Consider the following 21591-nt stretch of genomic DNA (forward strand, 5'->3'; position numbering starts at 1 on the left):
AATATATTTTCTTCCTCTGTACTTATTGTCCTATCATATTTATCTTATCATATTTTATTTTGTTAAGTTGTACATCTTGTATATGTACACTTATTAATTTTTGCTCAGCCATATTTGATCCATGTTGATGCTTAACCACTTTTGATCTATGCTGCCTATCAGTATACTTGATTTGTCACATGCAACTTTTATTTTCAATATTATTGGCAACACTTTGTAATCATTTGGCATGGGCTCTTAAACTTATTTGTATGCGGGTAAATCACAGACGTGACACATGGAGTTTTTGCAGTCTTTGGTGCTCACGGCACTAACTCGTATCAGTGTTGTGAGTATACGAGCATGTCTCTAGGGTATGAGACATGATTAAGATCATGATCATTTTGTTTGTTTGGGAAATGTTTTATACATTTCATTTTGTCCTTCTTGTGGATAACCGGAGAAGGAACTCTTTGCACTGTGCTTTACTTGGTGTTTACTAGCAAGCAGAGGTTTTATAAGATGCCCTTATTAGTACCCACCTTACTTGTTCTCATCCATTTCTTTGATTTTGTTTGGATTAGTTTGTTCCTTGATTCTAAATAATTATTGTCATATTACTCATCTTCTTGGCTAATTGTTAAAATCAAATATCTTCTGTTGCTTTATCTTTTAATGATATATTCGTACTGGGCATTTGGCTCACTCGTATTTATTTCTTTCCACGGGTAGTCGGGGGTAATGCGGGGGTGTGATGAGTGCTGCCCAGATTTTAGCTTGTTTATCTAGTTGAAAATAAAGTCAAGGACATGTTTTATTCCATATTATTTTAGATCTTGTTAGAGAACTTTATTTTGGATCTTTCGAACTTTTGTTAGCTTAATAAATTATGTTTAGCTTGTTTTTACTTCCATTAATAAATAAAGCTTGGCTTTTGTAGCCTCTACTTGTTTAAGTGGGGTGTTACAACGTTGGTATCAGAGCTTAGGTTATAGTTTCTGTAGACTATCCTTTAGGATTTGACCTGTGAGTTTTGGGTTGACTTCATATGGGTAGATTTATGATTTTGTGATATATGTGTTTGTGCACTCATAAAATTTTGTGCAGGATGGCAAGAGGTAGCAGTAGTCGAAATATTGGGGGGAATGATAATCAGTAGATTGTTATGGATAGGAGTACTTTTATGGAGATGTTGCGGGAAGTTCAACGTGAGAAGAATCCCACTGCTAACGGGCAAGATCGAGATGGTCAAACTATGTTTGATCGGTTTATGAAGCAAAGACCCAATTGTTTTAAGGAGGCCAAGACTCCCATGGATGCTGAAGCTTGGATATATCACATGGAGAAAAATTTCATTGTCTTGGAGTATTCAGAGGTGAAAAAGTCTCAATTTTCTACATATCATCTTGAGGGGGATGCTAATACTTGGTGGAAGTCTATGGTAGCCTCGCATGCACCTGGCTATGAAAATACTCTTAGTTGGCATATATTCAAAACTTAGTTTGGCCAGAGGTACTTTCCAGCCAGCATACGTGAGGAATATATAAGGGAGTATCAGAGTATTATTCTGAGAGATGATGAGTCGGTGGCAGACTTTCAAGTCAGATTTCAGAGGTTAGCTGGTTATGCGAGATATGTGGCTGGGTCAGAAGTGGATAAAATCGTGAAGTTTATGTGGGCATTAAAGAATTCCATCGGCAACCATATCATCTTTAACCGCTACACATCCATGCATACCTTGGTTGATAGTGTCAGAGATCAAGAGCTTCATCAGGTTGACTTTCTCAAGAAAAGAAAAAAGGAAGAGGAATTTTCCTATCGTCGACATGGATTTCAGAAAAATGGTGGGTCTTCAGGTGGATTCAAACCAAATGATCAGAGGTATAATACTCGGAATTTCAGCAAAAGAATGGAAATCAAGGAAATGAGCAAAAGAGGTCTTTCAACCAAACTGGAAATAAGGAAGTATCTAAGTGTGAGCATTATGGAAAGATGCATGAAGGAAGCACTTGCTATTGGGCTACTAGAGCATGCTTCAATTATGGAAAGAAGGGTCACACTATTCAAGACTGTCAGATGCCACCAAAGAATCCTTGGGATCGTAGAGATCAGGGAGAGAAAAACAACCAGAAGACTTCCGGTCGTGTGTTTTCCATCACTGCAAAAGATGCTGCAAGTACTCCAAGTACCATTTCAGGATCACTTTTTGTCGGTAATGGAAATGCTATAGTCTTATTTGATACTGGAGCTACACATTCATTTATCTCTACATCTTATGTTAAACACTTAGACATTGCATCCACTGCACTTATATCGGATTTTTTTGTTGGCACTCCTATAGGTGTAACTATACTTGTGAATTCTCAATATCTTGATTGTGTAGTTAGAGTAGACGATAGAGAACTATTTGTTGATCTCTTACCTATTCAGATGAGGGACTTTGATATCATACTGGGGATGGATTGACTGGAGCGACACAAAGCTATAATTGATTGTCCAGGAAAAAGAATAATTTTTGGGGACTCCAATTCGCTTGAGTTCGTGTTTCAGGGTTCTAAGCCTAGTGGTTGTGGAAAATTCATTTCGGCCATCAAGGCTAAGAAGATGATTGCTCATGGATGTGAAGGATTTTTAGCGTATGTGATTGACATGTCCAAGGTGCAGCCAGAATTAGAAGATGTTCTTGTTGTTCGTGAGTTTTCAGATGTATTTCCCGAAGATTTGGAGGGTCTTCTGCCCGAAAGAGAGATAGAATTTTCTATCGATTTGTTACCAGATGCACAACCTATTTCCAAGGCACCTTATAGAATGGCTCCGTTAGAGGTACAAGAGCTGAAAGAACAGCTGGAGGAGTTACTCGATAAGGGTTTTATTATACCCAGTTTTTCGCCTTGGGGAGCACCAGTTCTATTTGTGAATAAGAAGGATGGTTCGATGAGACTCTGTATTGATTATCGAGAGTTGAACCGAATCACGGTGAAGAATAGATATCCATTACCGAGGATCGATGACTTATTTGATCAGCTTCAAGGAGCAAAATATTTTTCAAAGATTGATCTACGGTCAGGTTACCATCAACTAAGAGTGAAGGCAAGTGATATTCCGAAGATATCATTCAGGACTCGTTATAGACACGACGAGTTTCTTGTTATGTCTTTTGGATTGAAAAATGCACCTGCAGTTTTCATGGACCTAATGAACAGGGTATTCAAGGATTTTCAGGAAAAGTTTCTGATTGTGTTTATTGATGATATATTGGTGTATTCAAAGTCAGTGGAGGTTCATGAGGAGCATCTTCGAGTTGTGTTGGAAATACTAGGGAATAACAAATTGTATGCAAAATACAAGAAGTGTGAATTTTGTCTTGATCAAGTTGCATTTTTGGGACATATTGTATCAGTAGATAGAATCAAGGTGGATCCAGCCAAGGTTGAGGCTATTACCAATTGGCCAAGATCTAGCACTGCGACAGAAGTGAGGAGTTTCTTGGGACTCGCGGGCTACTATCACCAATTTGTAGAAGGCTTTTCGACAATTGCGATGCCATTGACACAGTTGACTCGAAAAAGCAACAAGTTCATATGGACCGATGAGTGTGAGACTAGTTTTCAGGAATTGAAGAAGAGACTTGTGACATCACCAGTATTGACACTACTATCAGGATTGGGAAGCTATGTGATTTATAGCGATGCTTCAAAGAAGGGACTTGGCTATGTCTTGATGCAACATGGAAATGTGATTGCCTACGCTTCAAGATACTTAAAGCCTCACGAGGTGAATTATCCGACACATGACTTAGAGCTTGCAGCCGTCATTTTTGCATTGAAGATATGGAGACACCATTTGTATGGTGATAAGTGTGAGATATTTACTGACCACAAGAGTTTGAAGTACATATTCACGTAGAAAGAGCTTAATATGAGGCAAAGACAATAGATTGAATTATTGAAAGACTATGATGTGAGCATTCAGTATCATCCCCGAAAGGCTAATAAGGTTGCAAATGCTTTAAGCAGAAAGGATTTTGAGAATTTAGCCGCGTTGGTGACACAACAACCTCCTCTTTAACGTGAGATTGAGAAATTTGTTTTGGAGTTTTATCATCGGGATACAGTTGGTATGGTAGCAAGTTTGCATGTCGAACCTAGTCTTATCACTAGGATTAAGGCAGCTCATGATGGAGATGGAGAATTATGGTCTTTTGTCCAGAATATTGATCCTGAAAAGCAACCAGGATTTCATTTTGATGATCATGGCATTCCATCGATGTATAATCGTCTATGTGTTCCTGCTAACAAGGACCTTAGGGAGGAATTGATGGAAGAGGCTCATAGATCACCGTTTTCTATTCATCCAGATGAGACAAAGATGTATCGAGATTTAAAGGAACACTTTTGGTGGAGTGGCATGAAACGAGATATTGTCGATTTTGTTTCGAAGTGTTTGACTTGTCAACAGGTAAAGATTGAGCACCAGAGGTCAAGTGGATTATTACAACCATTGGAGTTACCTACTTGGAAGTGGGAGAATATTTGCATGGATTTTATCATAGGACTGCCTAAGACTTTTAAGAAACATGATGTGATATGGGTGATTATAGATAGACTCACTAAATCTGCTCACTTTTTGGCAATCCATGAGAACATGAACTTGGAGAGCTTAGCGCTATTATACAGGAATGAGATTGTTAGACTACACGGGATTCCAGTTTCGATCGTGTCCGACGGAGATCCCAGATTCACTTCAAGATTTTGGAAAGGATTTCAAAAGGTATGGGGCACCAAGTTGAACTATAGCACAACTTTTCATCCACAATCGGATGGGCAGTCAGAGAGGATAATTCAGACCTTGGAGGACTTGTTGTGAGCATGTGCATTAGAGTGGTATGGAAATTTGGATGACTATTTGCCTTTGGTTGAATTTGCTTATAATAACAGTTGGCAGAGCAGCATTGGAATGGCTTCTTTTGAGGCACTCTATGGGCGCAAGTGCAGACCACCTATTTGTTGGAATGAAGTAGGAGAGAAGCTTTTAGAGGGTTCCGGTCTAGTCCAAGTCACTACAGATAAGGTAGCAGTTGCTCGAGAAAGACTTGAACAAGCTCGATCTAGACAGAAGAGTTATGCTGATAAGGGTAGACGAGAATATGAATTTAAAGCAGGAGACAAGGTCTTCCTTAAGGTATCTCCTCAAAGAGGCATTCAGCGATTCGGTCAGAAGGGTAAACTAAGTCCGAGGTATATAGGACCTTTTGAGATTCGTGAGAGGGTTGGAGCTGTGGCATATAGAGTCGCTTTACTACCACAATTGTCATGGGTGCACAATGTGTTTCATGCATCAGTTCTGAGGAAGTATGTATATCATCCTAATCATGTTGTTCAGTATCCCTTAGATGTATTTCGTGAAGATTTATCTTGTGAAGAAGAAGCTGAAGCTATATTGGCGAGGGAGGGGAGAGTGTTGCGCAAGAACACGATCTCTTTTATTAAAGTTTTATGAAAAAATCATGATGTTCGAGAAGCTACTTGGGAAACTGAGGATTCAGTTCGCGCAAGATATCCGTACCACTTCGAATCAGATACTTCACTAGAATTTTGAGGATAAAATTATTTTAAGGAGGGAAGAATATAATACCCCATATTTTATTTGTTACATTGTTAGTGTAATAAACTAGTAAATATATGATTAATTATTTTTAGAATTCAAAATTATGGAGAATGTTTTATTTAGATAATTGGTTGTTTATAATTTGAATTTGTAAGCTATCTTTTTGTTGTTTAAAATTTGAAGTCAAACTACGAAGTACGTGATAAGATATTTTTAAACAGCTAATGGGGAGATGATGTGGAAAAATGTGGAGAAAATTATGGACAACAGTTTCATAATTTGTTAGACCTGTTTATCATATAAACAGAGTCACCCTGTTAGTGCTATCACACAAAATTTATCTCAGAGCGACAGCTGAAAACCAACAGAAATGAAAACTATTATTAGTAGAATTATATAACTTACTAGCAAGAGAAGAGGTGGTGCATAGGAAAGAAAGTTTTGGCGTACAACTCCGACAAGGTCAGAAAAGAACTAACTGGTTGGAGTGTCACGGTTAAGTACTGGGTTGTCAAAGATTTAGAGAAGGAGAAAGAGATTCACAAGGAAGCATTTAGAGGAGGAGAAAGAGTTTCACAAGGAAGCTAGGTTAAGCCTTACCAAAAGTTTCAAAGAAGTGTACACCTTGTGGAGGTTTAGTTAAAAATTTAATCACCACATAATTTAATGACTATTATTTATGTTGTATACTAATATTAGTCATTTTTATTTTCAGGTTTATAATTATTTGTACACATTTTTTTTACATAATTATATCAGGCTTTAAATTCAGGTAAGTTTTATCAAATTATTATATTATTTGTTTATGTGTTTATATATTGTGTTAGGTTATTGTTTAATGCATGTTTAATTGATTTAATTAATTAATTGTTATTTGTACTGGCTACAAGATGTTTAATTAGTAGTAATCTACTTAGTCATGTTCCGTGTTGTTTTTGTTTTTAATTTTTATGTCATAAAGTTGGTTTAAGAAATTATATGATTCTTAGGTTTTTACATTTTATTAATTGGGTGATATGGTATATTTTAATATTGTTAGTGTCTGGCTAGTTTTTCTAATTATTATTCACTAGTTATGTGTGTGAGTTTTTTACAATAATCACTACAACATTTTTGCAATCATACAACTGTTTTTTTTCGTTGTCTGACAGGTAGAATTTCCGTTGTCTATCCAACACTCGTGTGATCGAAGGTTGGACAACGGTTGTTAATACAGTTGTAATAAGGGAGATTCAACAACGTTTTTCAATACTGGTTACAATCAATAAGGCACAACAGTTACTCTTTATTAACCATTGTTGGAACTTTATTAAAACAACTGTTTCTTTATTCAACTGTTGTCTACCTAACTTAACAACAATGGTTTTGTAGAAAAACCATTGTTGTTACCTTATTTAATATTATCATAAACAACAGTTTATAAACTTCTTTTCTGAATATTTTTTTAAAAGACAATAGTGAAAATAATTTAAACTGTTGCAAAGAATATCAAAAGACAACAGTTTTTTTAAAAAAAATATGTGGAGTGAGACATACAACGGTTTTTATTATTTTTTAAGTGACTTTCACACAATTGTTTATAAAATTAATCTCATTATTTAAAATAAACCAATTTTAAAATAAAATTATATAATGATAATTCAATTGTTATTTCACAATTGAAATTAAATTTACAATACAAAGGTTCTCTACAAGAATTACAAGTATAACAAAGTTTCATTAAAATTCACCAACAAGTTGGTAGTTACCAGTAAAATTCACTTTCATGCCAATTAGGTCCAGTTCTTTAAAATGCATTAAACTGGCTCCATAATAAGCTTCATCAATAAATAGAATGTTACTAACTTCAGAAGCAGCTTTCCACTTCTCGTTATATAAAACTGATTTATATGGGGCTCTGTCACCTTGGCTAGTCCTTAGCTATTGCCCACCTTTGATTCTACCAGCTCTCTTAGCAGGGGGAAACTTTAAGTCTTGACCATTACTTCCAATCTCTAACCATCTGAATATTTCAATTCAGATGCTTTATAACCATTGTATAGCTGCAATGCTGAACTCTGCAAATAATAAATAAAAAACATAAAGTTGTGTAACAAATCATGTAAATATATAATAAGGATGAATTGATAATCTACGAGTCTAAGAACGTGTTCAATACAAAATGAAGATTACAGAATGGATCAGTGCTTATTAAATAGAGACGCAATTCAAATAAATGCAATCCAAGTTGAGAATCTTACCTACAAGGTGATTTACTAAGGAACCATTTGGCATGTATTCGTAGACTAAGATTTTTTGTTGGCCATCAGCACAATATCCCAAAAGATTGACAAGGTTTGGATGGTGAACAATACTAAGTGTCAAAATCTCTGCTAGGAACTCTCGATTTCCTTGATATCCATTTATGTCAAGTTGCTTCACTGCGACAATCTGAAGGACACAACCAAAAGCAGAGTTAAGATTGAAAAAAATTGGTGCAAAGATGGAGGAAGAAGAAACAAAATAATTACTTTACTGGTGCGTGTTATCTGTCCTTTGTACACCCTCCCAAACCCTCATTCTCCTAATAGCAGATCAGGATGGAAGTTCTGTGTTCCAGCAGCTGGTGTTCTTCATGGAATCAGTACGCACAATTCTACAGCATATTACAGGAATTACTTAGGTTCCCCAGTCCCTTTTTTAGCAGTGGTTGTGAGCACACACACAACACATGGTTTGACATAAGTATGTGTAAGATGATTACCAACTAAATTGTGCTATTATTCAGAGGAATATAGATTAATATTATATGTGTTCTGCTATGCCTATAACCAAACTTGAATGTCAAAACTAATGGTTAGTGGCAAGCACACAATGCAATAAATTTGATGATTTTGCGGCTGATAAATCACCCATCATTTTCAACATTCACAACACAATCTTGAGCACATTTAAGAACCCACAACAGAAAAAAATAACCAGCATATAATTACAATCAGTGCATGCTCCTTTTATACTATTCATGACTCAAATATCATTTAATATAAAAAAAAAGAACCCAACTCGCAGCATGTATCGCAGTTTTTGTTTTAATTCAACACAACTCTAGCAGCACATTTCTGCCATTAAAATAGACCACCCAAGTTTTACCCAGAGAGAGAGAGATCAAATTTAAGACCGACGCAACGAAAATCATATATTTTCAATTCAAAGAAGATAAACATAATGTATCAGAATTTGGAACAAGGAAACACATAATCAAAATATACAAACATACTAAGTTATAAGTTGACAATAGTTTATAATGTTCTTGCAGACTAGCTTACATTAAATCTTGCATCTCTTAGATTATTAGAATTATAACAATTTAACAGGAGCAGTTACAGGCTTTTACCTGACAAGGCCCAAGTTGAGTATACACCAAGAAGTCTGTGGCCAAGATTTCTTCTTGGCCTTCATCAACAAAACTCTAGCCCAAGCAATCCATCCTTCCCATGATATTCTCTTATCCCATGGACTTCCCCACTCTAGCAGAAATGTCAAGCCTTTCTCAGCTTCTTTCTCAGCCTCTTCATATCTGCACCTCCAGTCCTCCACAGCTAACATTTGTAACAAATTAAACTAAATGCAACTAAAAAACTACAATTGCCTAACAAACACAAAAGACATTAGAATTAAAGCTAAAAACATCAATCATGACACCATATTTCATTTCATTTGAGCTTAACAGAGCAAATTGAAAAAATACAAATTGCAAATTGTGAAGATATAAATACCTTGGGACGTCTATCAATGAAGAATTTAATGAGCATCTTGAACCCTAATTTAACATCCTTCCACTCCTCCAAATCACAAAACCCTAACAAAATCCCCAAAATCCTAACCACGACTCTCAAACTCGGGGCTGGTTCCAATGACGACAATGGCGGCGACGGAGGCGACGGAGCTGGTTCCAATGACGGCGATTGCGGCGGTTTCAAGGGTTTCGAGTTGGGGTGAAATGGAGGAGACTGAGAAGGGATTTCGGGTCAGGTTGGTGAGAGTAGGGAATGGGCTGGGCTTAATCGATGTGATTTTGAAAATAAAAAGGTAAGAAACCGGAGATAGAAGAGTGGCAGAGGAACAATGAGGGAGATGAAGGCGGTCAGAGATAAGATGGGAAAGGGAAAGGGAAATTGGGGGATCACACAAAAAATGAATTAAAGGAAAAAAGGGAGAGATAAGGGGGGAAATGAAATTTGGAGGAAGGGGGAAATGAAATTTCATTGGAGGGAATGGAAAAATTGGGTGATAATGGGAAAATAATTTAATAAATATTTTAATTTATAATTTTTTTTAATATTTTAATTAAATTTATCGTATTATATATTTATCGTATTATACTTAATTATATTTGTCGTAGTTTAATTATATTTGTCGTATTTTAATTATATTTATCGTAGTTTTACTGGATTTTTCTAATACTGACATGCAAGATTAATTTCAAATTTGTTAATAATTTTTTCTTTTGACTAAAATTGATATATCTTAACATCCGTACGGTTGGATCTTCGAAAAAACCAATTTAAAAAATAATCTTGTGAATCGGGAACGAGTCTCGTTGTCGGGAGTGTAAGTTTTACTAGAATTTTCTAATCCTGACATGCAAGATAAATTTTAAATTTGTTAATAATTTTTTCATAAGACTAAAATTGATATATCTTAACATCCGTACGGTTGGATGGTTGAAAAAAATATTTTAAAAATTAATCTTGTGAATCCGGAACGAGTCTCGTTGTTGAGAGTGGTACTTTTATTAGAATTTTCTAATCCTGACATGCAAGATGAATTTTAAATTTATTAATAATTTTTAATTATTTTTTTAAATGGATAAAATAAATATATTTTAACATCCGTATGGTTGGATCGTCCAAAAAATCATTTTAAAAAACTATGTTTTCAATCAGCAATGAATCTTGTTTCACGGATTTGTACCTTTACCTCATTTTTCTTATAAAGTCAAGCAAGATAAATTTTGAAATTTTTAATTATTTTTTTACATGGCTAAAATCAATATATTTTAATATTTGTACGGTTGGATCGTCCAAAAAATCATTTCAAAAAATTATTTCGTTAATCAGCAACGAATCTTGTTTTAGGGAGTTGTGCTTTTACCGGATTTTTCTAATCCTGGTCGTGCAAGATGAATTTTAAATTTTTTAATAATTTTTTCATATGACTAAAATCGATATATCTTAACATCCGTACGGTCGGATCGTCGAAAAAATCATTTTAAAAATCAATCTTGTATATCGGGAACGAGTCCCGTTGTCGGGAGGGGTACTTTTACCGGATTTTTCTAATCCTGACGTGCAAGATGAATTTCAAATTTTTTAATAATTTTTTCATATGACTAAAATCGATATATCTTAACATCCGTACGGTCGGATCGTCGAAACAATCATTTTAAAAATCAATCTTGTAAATCAGGAACGAGTCTCGTTGTCGGGAGGGGTACTTTTATCGGATTTTTCTAATCCTGACGCGCAAGATGAATTTCAAATTTTTTAATAATTTTTTCATATGACTAAAATCGATATATCTTAACATCCGTACGGTCGGATCGTCGAAAAAATCATTTTAAAATCAATCTTGTATATCGGGAACGAGTCCCGTTGTCGGGAGGGGTACTTTTACCGGATTTTTCTAATCCTGACGTGCAAGATGAATTTCAAATTTTTTAATAATTTTTTCATATGACTAAAATCGATATATCTTAACATCCGTACGGTCGGATCGTCGAAACAATCATTTTAAAAATCAATCTTGTAAATCGGGAACGAGTCTCGTTGTCGGGAGGGGTACTTTTATCGGATTTTTCTAATCCTGACGTGCAAGATGAATTTCAAATTTTTTAATAATTTTTTCATATGACTAAAATCGATATATCTTAACATCCGTACGGTCGGATCGTCGAAAAAATCATTTTAAAAATTAATCTTGTAAATCGGGAACGAGTCTCGTTCACGATAACGAGACTCGTTCCTGATTTACAAGATTAATTTTTGAAATTATTTTTTCGACGATCGAACCATACGGATGTTAAGATATATCAATTTTAGTGATATGAAATTTTTTTTAACAAATTTGAAATCCATCTTGCATGTCAGGATTAGAAGAATCTAGTAAAAGTACTAGTCCCGAAATGAGACTCGTTCCCGATTTACAAAATTAATTTTTTAAAATAATTTTCTCAATGATCCAATCATACCGATGTTAAGATATATCGATTTTAGTCATATGAAAAAATTGTTAAAAAAATTAAAATTCATCTTGCATGATATAAATAGAAATATTAAAATATTTTGACACTAATCATTATAAAAATAAATAAAAAAATAAAAAATATTATACTCACTTTCATTTAATTCTTTCCCTTGGTCACTCAATCATTTCCCCCTTCACAAAATTTTTTTCCCCCCTTTACTTCTAAATCTGATAAAATGTATCCCCCTTTTACTTTCAATCTCAGTCCTCATCTTCAATTATAACATAGTGATGGGCTTCTATAGTGAATTGTTGGGCGATCATTTTCCCCCCAAAACAAAAAACTCCTCAATAATACTTCTCTCTCTGCCGCTGTCTTTTCTCTATCGATGCTCTCTTTCCCTCTCTCCCACTCTCTCTATGAAAGCATGAATTTTTGGTGTTTCAGGACTCCGAAATTCTTTCTCTCCACTGGACATGTCTATGGCTCCGATTTGGGGCTCCTATTAAATAAAAAGAAACAAGTGCTTTAGAAAGTAAAGACCCCAGCTCTGTTACTTTTGGTGCTCCTAGGTAAGCTTCTTTTTTCAAATCCTTATCTTTATTTTACATGCAATTTGAATTTTTGGGTGTGGATCTGAAATGGGCTTTTATTGTTTCTTGCTAATTTAGAGCAAATAATTTTTTTTGTTGGTATTTGGAAATGAGATAAAGATTGATTCTTTGATGACCCATTTTAGTTAGTGTTAATGGGTTTTGTTTGTTTTTCTGTTTAATGCTTTTTTGATAAATCTTGGGTTGCTTACAGGCTCATTTTGTAGGAAAGTTTGTGTCTTTCTTCTTGGTAAGGTAGATTCTGATTATGGTTAGTTGGTATCGTTTATTTGTTTGTTACGATGAGATTAATTGTTGGAGTTTAGTGATAGTTTGGAGCAGGCTATAAGGTAGTAGTTGTTATAAGTAAGACTAAAGGTCGAATACCGGAGTCTGTTGTTTTCTACTTAAATATGAATCATACGAAAAAGTGACTAAATTTCGTATTTGTTTTTTAGATCCTGGAAGCTGAGCTACAACAGGTAGCAGCAGTGATGGGACTAGAGGATGAAATATAAATCACAGAGGACATTGGCCTGGAAGATGCTTTCTAGCAACTAGTTCTGAACTGAAACAGAATCCTTGGATCCGCATTGTAGCTAAATTTCAAAAGCTGCCTGTATTTGTTATTAAGGTATCCTGGCAAATGGCATTACAGTTTTCTAGTTGGTTAAACAATGATTTTGTTTATCTCACTCTCAATTTGGTTTAAGATTTTCTTGACATGCAAACTATTACTTTGTTTATCTCAGTTTCAACCTGATCTATGTTTGTCTAAATATGCAGTCAAGTAACATGTCACAACTGGTCAAGGCTATCTGCATGATTCTGGATAAGTGATACTATTGAATATCAGATTCTCAACAAGACTAGATCTAGTGACCAAGTGACACTTGCTTTTTCAAATAAATATAGTTCAGTAAAGTGATTGTACAAAACACCTTGACTTACATCGACACTCGACAATTTCTATGCTATGCTATGATAGTAGTCAGCCCATATTCCTATTTAACAAAACATAAAGGTTGTATTTGAAATGCGAGATAAATACACCTGACACTACAATTTAGTCTTACATTCTGCTAGAGTATCTCCGGATCCCGGGAGCAGGTACCATGTCGTCTTTGAGTCGGGAACTAGTTTTCCTGATACAGCAATTCTTGGACGAGGAGAAATTCAAAGATACCGTTCATAAGTAAGTTATTTAGCATATCTTATCTTAACTTTTCGGCTCTATCCTGTTGCTAATTTATTATATTTTTCAATGTAGGATCTTATATAAATTTATTCGATGGATGTGCAACTTATTTTTTTCAGTTTTGTAAATTGTTATATGTATTAGTCCTTCTTCAAGACAAAAATTGAAGTCTTCAGGTTTCAAGAACTGCTTAGATTAGACTTGTTTAGTTCATTTGTTATGTTCCAATTTTAGATAGTCAATCATTGATCATATTAAGAAAAACATAAGATGAAAAGATTTGAACTATCTGGCACTAGCATAGTTGGAAAGCATAGTTGGAATCTTGATGTAGTTGGAAGGACTAATCATTCTATTTAATGTAGTTGCCGGCCTCACTTTAACTGGCTACTTGGAATTTGGAATAACTAAGGGAGGCGGAAAGTATGGTAATGAGGGTCTGTCATTTGGAAATGGTGAAGTTGTTGAATCGGATAAAGCAGTTGTTGCTGCTGATGATGCGCGGTGTTCAAAAACTGGAGTGTCGATTCTTGGACAGGGTGGACATGCTGTTGATGCTACAGTAGCAACTGCTTTGTGCCTAGGTGTTGTTAATGCAATGTCTAGTGGGATTGGTGGTGGAGGTTTTATGGTTGTTCGGTCTTCAGCAACTTCACGAACAGAGGCAATCAATATGAGGGAGACTGCTCCTATAGCTTCTTGTCATTTGGAAATGGTGAAGTTGTTGAATCGGATAAAGCAGTTGTTGCTGCTGATGATGCGCGGTGTTCAAAAACTGGAGTGTCGATTCTTGGACAGGGTGGACATGCTGTTGATGCTGCAGTAGCAACTGCTTTATGCCTAGGTGTTGTTAATGCAATGGCTAGTGGGATTGGTGGTGGAGGTTTTATGGTTGTTCGGTCATCAGCAACTTCACGAACAAAGGCAATCAATATGAGGGAGACTGCTCCTATAGCTTCTTCCCAGGTTATTGGAATGTTAAGTTTCTGTTATAGCATTTATTTGGTAAACCAGAGTTTTTGTTACCAGTGATGATGATAATTACCTCAAACCAATTACCGGAGGCTCTTCACTGGACTTGTAGTATTATGGCATTGTGATTAATTTGTGTATTTTTCAATTCATAGATGAACTTGTAAATTTGTAAAAATATTTAGTTTGTTGATGAATGTATACGTGTCCAGGTTTACTCTCTTTATAGTAATGCAAGAGCTGCAAAATACGGTCTCCATGAAATGGAGATTGCATTTTGCAGCTTTGTATTACTATAAAGAGAGTACACTTTGATTTGTATGTATTTATCGCCAAACTTTTAGTTTAATAGTTGAACTCGTCCATTTGAGGTAGTATTTTTGGTTTTTGATTTGGTTCATGATTTTTTGATTGTTAGTTTGTTGGTCGAATGATTCATGGTTTGGAAATTTCTTGGTTAAATGTTTTTGGATCTGTTTTGTGGGGACTTGCATATATGCAAGTCAATTTTTTTTTTACCATTACTCAACAGACAATGGTTACTGTCACAATGTGTAAAACAATCATCTCAATAAGGTGTTCAGACAACAAGACACAAGACCGGTTGTTTGAATCTCATTTACCCAACACTACTAATAACCATTGTCTGTGAGCTTTCCTTTTAATAATGGTATGTAAAATCCATTGTTTGATGTTCAATAAGATAAGTGTTATAATAAACACTTGTCTAAATTACACAAAATAAGGCCAAAAACTGTGGTCTCACACTACCATAAGTTAGCTTATTAACAATGGTTTTTGACTGTTATGTGAAAGATTTATGACAACAGTGCAGAATCCGAACTGTTGTCTATCTCGGTAAGAGGATGTCACAGAGAGAAGTCTTTCAAAAAACAGCTATAACCGTTGTTCTACATGTACTCTAACAACAGTTTTTCGAGGAAAGGAAATTCACAGTTGTCTACGAATTTGGGGCAACAGTTTTTTTGTCAACCGTTGTTTCATAGGTGTTGTCTGATTGCAAATTTCTTGTAGTGAATTATCATGTTATATTGTGCTAGTAATTAATATGTAAAAATATTTGTAAAATAAAATCTATTTTCACAAGATTTAGTTTATGAGATTTATTAAAAATTGACAAAATAGGTATTTGTGGGACTAATGATATATAAAGTATTTTTATTTACACGACATATGTAGTCAAAATATTATGTTAATTAAGTTAAGTAATTAATAATTGATTGTTTGTTTATCTAAAATTATAAATTATTTACATTTGTTAATCATATTATGTTATTATGTTTTCCTCATAACATATATGTTACCTTAGTCTCATTATTTTTTTAACCAATATGTTATTAATTATAGTATCTAATATTTGGGCATAATAATTTAAAATTTGTAAGTAATGTAGTAGTATTAATGTGCAAAAGTGAATTTGATAATCTTGTTAGTATGATAAACACAGAGCATGTTATATTTATTTTTATCATTTTCTTAAATTGTTGTTATAATTTAATATGTTAAATTAATGTATAATTTAAGTTTGTCTACTTTTATAAAGTTATATACTTAGAGATTTCTACATTACTTTTATAAATTAATAAAATATCTTTTATATTTATGAACCAGCTTGTATATTATTCAGATTATTTATTAGTTAAATGTTTATATACTATAGCATGAATAAAATATTATAATTTTATTAGCTTACTTTTTGGGTTTTAGAGTTTGGCGTTTATAAGTTATATTTGTGTTAATATTATAGATTGGTTTGGAAGTTGATTTGGAGCTAGGTAGTGATTTAATATTTTAGACTCATTTCAGGTACGAGTATCCTCCATTTCTCTTCATTTAAAATATATTTTCTTCCTCTGTACTTATTGTCCTATCATATTTATCTTATCATATTTTATTTTGTTAAGTTGTACATCTTGTATATGTACACTTATTAATTTTTGCTCAGCCATATTTGATCCATGTTGATGCTTAACCACTTTTGATCTATGTTGCCTATCAGTATACTTGATTTGTCACATGCAACTTTTATTTTCAATATTATTGGCAACACTTTGTAATCATTTGGCATGGGCTCTTAAACTTATTTGTATGCGGGTAAATCACAGACGAGACACATGGAGTTTTTGCAGTCTTTGGTGCTCACGGCACTAACTCGTATCAGTGTTGTGAGTATACGAGCATGTCTCTGGGGTATGAGACATGATTAAGATCATGATCATTTTGTTTGTTTGGGAAATGTTTTATACATTTCATTTTGTCCTTCTTGTGGATAAACGGAGAAGGAACTCTTTGCACTGTGCTTTACTTGGTGTTTACTAGCAAGCAGAGGTTTTATAAGATGCCCTTATTAGTACCCACCTTACTTGTTCTCATCCATTTCTTTGATTTTGTTTGGATTAGTTTGTTCCTTGATTCTAAATAATTATTGTCATATTACTCATCTTCTTGGCTAATTGTTAAAATCAAATATCTTCTGTTGCTTTATCTTTTAATGATATATTCGTACTGGGCATTTGGCTCACTCGTATTTATTTCTTTCCACGGGTAGTCGGGGGTAAAGCGGGGGTGTGATGAGTGCTGCCCAGATTTTAGCTTGTTTATCTAGTTGAAAATAAAGTCAACGACATGTTTTATTCCATATTATTTTGGATCTTGTTAGAGAACTTTATTTGGATCTTTGAACTTTTGTTAGCTTAATAAATTATGTTTAGCTTGTTTTTACTTCCATTAATAAATAAAGCTTAGCTTTTGTAGCCTCTACTTGTTTAAGTGGGGTGTTACAACGTTGGTATCAGAGCTTAGGTTATAGTTTCTGTAGACTGTCCTTTAGGATTTGACCTGTGAGTTTTGGGTTGACTTCATATGGGTAGATTTATGATTTTGTGATATATGTGTTTGTGCACTCATAAAATTTTGTGCAGGATGGCAAGAGGTAGCAGTAGTCGAAATATTGGGGGGAATGATAATCAGTAGATTGTTATGGATAGGAGTACTTTTATGGAGATGTTGCGGGAAGTTCTACGTGGGAAGAATCCCACTGCTAACGGACAAGATGGAGATGGTCAAACTATGTTTGATCGGTTTATGAAGCAAAGACCCAATTGTTTTAAGGAGGCCAAGACTCCCATGGATGCTGAAGCTTGGATATATCATATGGAGAAAAATTTCATTGTCTTGGAGTATTCAGAGGTGAAAAAGGCTCAATTTTCTATATATCATCTTGAGGGGGATGCTAATACTTGGTGGAAGTCTATGGTAGCCTCGCATGCACCTGGCTATAAAAATACTCTTAGTTGGCATATATTCAAAACTCAGTTTGGCCAGAGGTACTTTCCAGCCAGCATACGTGAGGAATATGTAAGGGAGTATCAGAGTATTATTCTGAGAGATGATGAGTCGGTGGCAGACTTTCAAGTCAGATTTCAGAGGTTAGCTGGTTATGCGAGATATGTGGCTGGGTCAGAAGCGGATAAAATCATGAAGTTTATGTGGGCATTAAAGAATTCCATCGGCAACCATATCATCTCTAACCGCTACACATCCATGGATACCTTGGTTGATAGTGTCAGAGATCAAGAGCTTCATCAGGTTGACTTTCTCAAGAAAAGAAAAAGGGAAGAGGAATTTTCCGATCGTCGACATGGATTTTAGGAAAATGGTGGGTCTTCAGGTGGATTCAAACCAAATGATCAGAGGTATAATACTCGGAATTTCAGCAAAAGAATGGAAATCAAGGAAATGAGCAAAAGAGGTCTTTCAACCAAACTGGAAATAAGGAAGTATCTAAGTGTGAGCATTGTGGAAAGATGCATGGAGGAAGCACTTGCTATTGGGCTACTAGAGCATGCTTCAATTATGGAAAGAAGGGTCACACTATTCAAGACTATCAGATGCCACCAAAGAATCCTTGGGATCGTAGAGATCAGGGAGAGAAAAACAACCAGAAGACTTCCGGTCGTGTGTTTTCCATCACTGCAAAAGATGCTGCAAGTACTCCAAGTACCATTTCAGGATCACTTTTTGTCGGTAATGGAATGCTATAGTCTTATTTGATACTGGAGCTACACATTCATTTATCTCTACATCTTATGTTAAACACTTAGACATTGCATCCACTGCACTTATATCGGATTTTTTTGTTGGCACTCCTATAGGTGTAACTATACTTGTGAATTCTCAATATCTTGATTGTGTAGTTAGAGTAGACGATAGAGAACTATTTGTTGATCTCTTACCTATTCAGATGAGGGACTTTGATATCATACTGGGGATGGATTGACTGGAGCGACACAAAGCTACAATTGATTGTCCAGAAAAAAGAATAATTTTTGGGGACTCCAATTCGCCTGAGTTCGTGTTTCAGGGTTCTAAGCCTAGTGGTTGTGGAAAATTCATTTCGGCCATCAAGGCTAAGAAGATGATTGCTCATGGATGTGAAGGATTTTAGCGTATGTGATTGACATGTCCAAGGTGCAGCCAGAATTAGAAGATGTTCTTGTTGTTCGTGAGTTTTCAGATGTATTTCCCGAAGATTTGGAGGGTCTTCCGCCCGAAAGAGAGATAGAATTTTCTATCGATTTGTTACCAGATGCACAACCTATTTCCAAGGCACCTTATAGAATGGGTCCGTTAGAGGTACAAGAGCTGAAAGAACAGTTGGAGGAGTTACTTGATAAGGGTTTTATTAGACCCAATTTTTCACCTTGGGGAGCACCAGTTCTATTGTGGATAAGAAGGATGGTTCGATGAGACTCTATATTGATTATCGAGGAGTTGAACCGAATCACGGTGAAGAATAGATATCCATTACCGAGGATCGATGACTTATTTGATCAGCTTCAAGGAGCAAAATACTTTTCAAAGATTGATCTACGGTCAGGTTACCATCACTAAGAGTGAAGGCAAGTGATATTCTGAAGATAGCATTCAGGACTCGTTACAGACAAGACGAGTTTCTTGTTATGTCTTTTGGATTGAAAATGCACCTGCAGTTTTCATGGACCTAATGAACAGGGTATTCAAGGATTTTCTGGACAAGTTTCTGATTGTGTTTATTGATGATATATTGGTCTATTCAAAGTCAGTGGAGGTTCATGAGGAGCATCTTCGAGTTGTGTTGGAAATACTAGGGAATAACAAATTGTATGCAAAATACAAGAAGTGTGAATTTTGTCTTGATCAAGTTGCATTTTTGGGACATATTGTATCAGCAGATAGAATCAAGGTGGATCCAGCCAAGGTTGAGGCTATTACCAATTGGCCAAGACCTAGCACTGCGACAGAAGTGAGGAGTTTCTTGGGACTCGCGGGCTACTATCACCGATTTGTAGAAGGCTTTTCGACAATTGCGATGCCATTGACACAGTTGACTCGAAAAAAGCAACAAGTTCATATGGACCGATGAGTGTGAGACTAGTTTTCAAGAATTGAAGAAGAGACTTGTGACATCACCAGTATTGACACTACCATCAGGATTGTGAAGCTATGTGATTTATAGCGATGCTTCAAAGAAGGGACTTGGCTATGTCTTGATGCAACATGGAAATATGATTGCCTACGCTTCAGATACTTAAAGCCTCACGAGGTGATTATCCGACACATGACTTAGAGCTTGCAGCCGTCATTTTTGTATTGAAGATATGGAGACACCATTTGTATGGTGATAAGTGTGAGATATTTACTGACCACAAGAGTTTGAAGTACATATTCACGTAGAAAGAGCTTAATATGAGGCAAAGACAATGGATTGAATTATTGAAAGACTATGATGTGAGCATTCAGTATCATCCCCCGAAAGGCTAATAAGATTGCAAATGCTTTAAGCAGAAAGGATTTTGAGAATTTAGCCGCGTTTGTGACACATAACCTCCTCTTTAACGTGAGATTGAGAAATTTGGTTTGGAGTTTATCATCGGGATACGGTGGTATGGTAGCAAGTTTGCATGTCGAGCCTAGTCTTATCATTAGGATTTAAGGCAGCTCAAAGATGGAGATGGGAGAATTATGGTCTTTTGTCCAGAATATTGATCCTGAAAAGCACCAGGATTTCATTTTGATGATCATGGCATTCTATGGATGTATAATCGTCTATGTGTGCCTGCTAACAAGGAACCTCAGGGAGGAATTGATGGAAGAGGGCTCATAGATCACCGTTTTCTATTCATCCAGGTGAGACAAATATGTATCGAGATTTAAAGGAACACTTTTGGTGGAGTGGCATGAAACGAGATATTGCCGATTTTGTTTTGAAGTGTTTGACTTGTCAACAGGCGAAGATTGAGCACCAGAGGCCAAGTGGTTTATTACAACCATTGGAGTTACTTACTTGGAAGAGGGAGAATATTTGCATAGATTTTATCATAGGACTTCCTAAGACTTTTAAGAAACATGATGCGATATGGGTGATTGTAGATAGACTCACTAAATATGCTCACTTTTTGGCAATCCGTGAGAACATGAACTTGGAGAGCTTAACGCTATTATACAGGAATGAGATTGTTAGACTACACGGGATTCCAGTTTCGATCGTTTCCAATCGAGATCCCAAATTCACTTCAAGATTTGGAAAGGATTTGAAAAGGCATGGGGCACCAAGTTGAACTATAGCACAGCTTTTCATCCACAGTCGGATGGGCAGTCAGAGAGGACAATTCAGACCTTGGAGGACATGTTGCGAGCAATGTGCATTAGAATGGTATGGAAATTGGGATGACTATTTGTCTTTGGTTGAATTTGCTTATAATAACAGTTGGCAGAGCAGCATTGGTATGGCTCCTTTTGAGGCACTCTATGGGGCGCAAGTGCAGAACACCTATTTATTGGAATGAAGTAGGAGAAAAGCTTTCAGGGGTCCCGATCTAGTCCAAGTCACTACAGATAAGGTAGCAGTTGCTCGAGAAATTCTTGAACAAGCTCGATCTAGACAGAAGAGTTATTGCTGATAAGGGTCGACGAGAATATGAATTTAAAGCAGGAGACAAGGTCTTCCTTTAGGT

The 21591-nt window shown here is 35.5% G+C and overlaps 2 protein-coding genes and 1 long non-coding RNA gene across 3 annotated transcripts; 2 read left to right on the plus strand and 1 right to left on the minus strand.

Annotated features, from left to right (window-relative positions):
• The first annotated feature begins 1144 nt into the window (after nt 1-1144).
• On the plus strand, nt 1145-2445 carry LOC141674783 (uncharacterized). The gene is made up of 3 exons (XM_074481484.1): nt 1145-1420; nt 1481-1753; nt 1882-2445. The coding sequence occupies exons 1-3, from the start codon at nt 1145-1147 to the stop codon at nt 2443-2445; spliced, it is 1113 nt and encodes a 370-aa protein (XP_074337585.1).
• A 4839-nt stretch (nt 2446-7284) lies between these two features.
• On the minus strand, nt 7285-9728 carry LOC141670693 (uncharacterized). Its single transcript, XR_012554682.1, has 5 exons — nt 9342-9728; nt 8960-9214; nt 8097-8221; nt 7827-8016; nt 7285-7643 (listed from the first exon to the last, which is right to left on the minus strand). It is a non-coding gene; the product is annotated as an uncharacterized LOC141670693 (long non-coding RNA).
• A 7847-nt stretch (nt 9729-17575) lies between these two features.
• LOC141674784 (uncharacterized) lies at nt 17576-18247 on the plus strand. Its single transcript, XM_074481485.1, has one exon. It carries the CDS (start codon nt 17576-17578, stop codon nt 18245-18247), a length of 672 nt encoding a protein of 223 aa, XP_074337586.1.
• Nucleotides 18248-21591: the final 3344 nt, after the last annotated feature.

The sequence above is a fragment of the Apium graveolens genome, chromosome 7, assembly GCF_009905375.1.
Source record: "Apium graveolens cultivar Ventura chromosome 7, ASM990537v1, whole genome shotgun sequence".
NCBI lineage: Eukaryota > Viridiplantae > Streptophyta > Magnoliopsida > Apiales > Apiaceae > Apium > Apium graveolens.

Bases quoted from the DNA above. Each gene is read 5' to 3' on its own strand.
- LOC141674783 (XM_074481484.1), top strand. From the start codon at position 1,145: ATGGATAGGAGTACTTTTATGGAGATGTTGCGGGAAGTTCAACGTGAG. The intron at 1,421-1,480 runs GTAGCCTCGCAT...TTCAAAACTTAG, and splicing joins ATACTTGGTGGAAGTCTATG to TTTGGCCAGAGGTACTTTCC. The intron at 1,754-1,881 runs GTTGACTTTCTC...TCGGAATTTCAG, and splicing joins GAGATCAAGAGCTTCATCAG to CAAAAGAATGGAAATCAAGG.
- LOC141674784 (XM_074481485.1), top strand. From the start codon at position 17,576: ATGGATAGGAGTACTTTTATGGAGATGTTGCGGGAAGTTCTACGTGGG.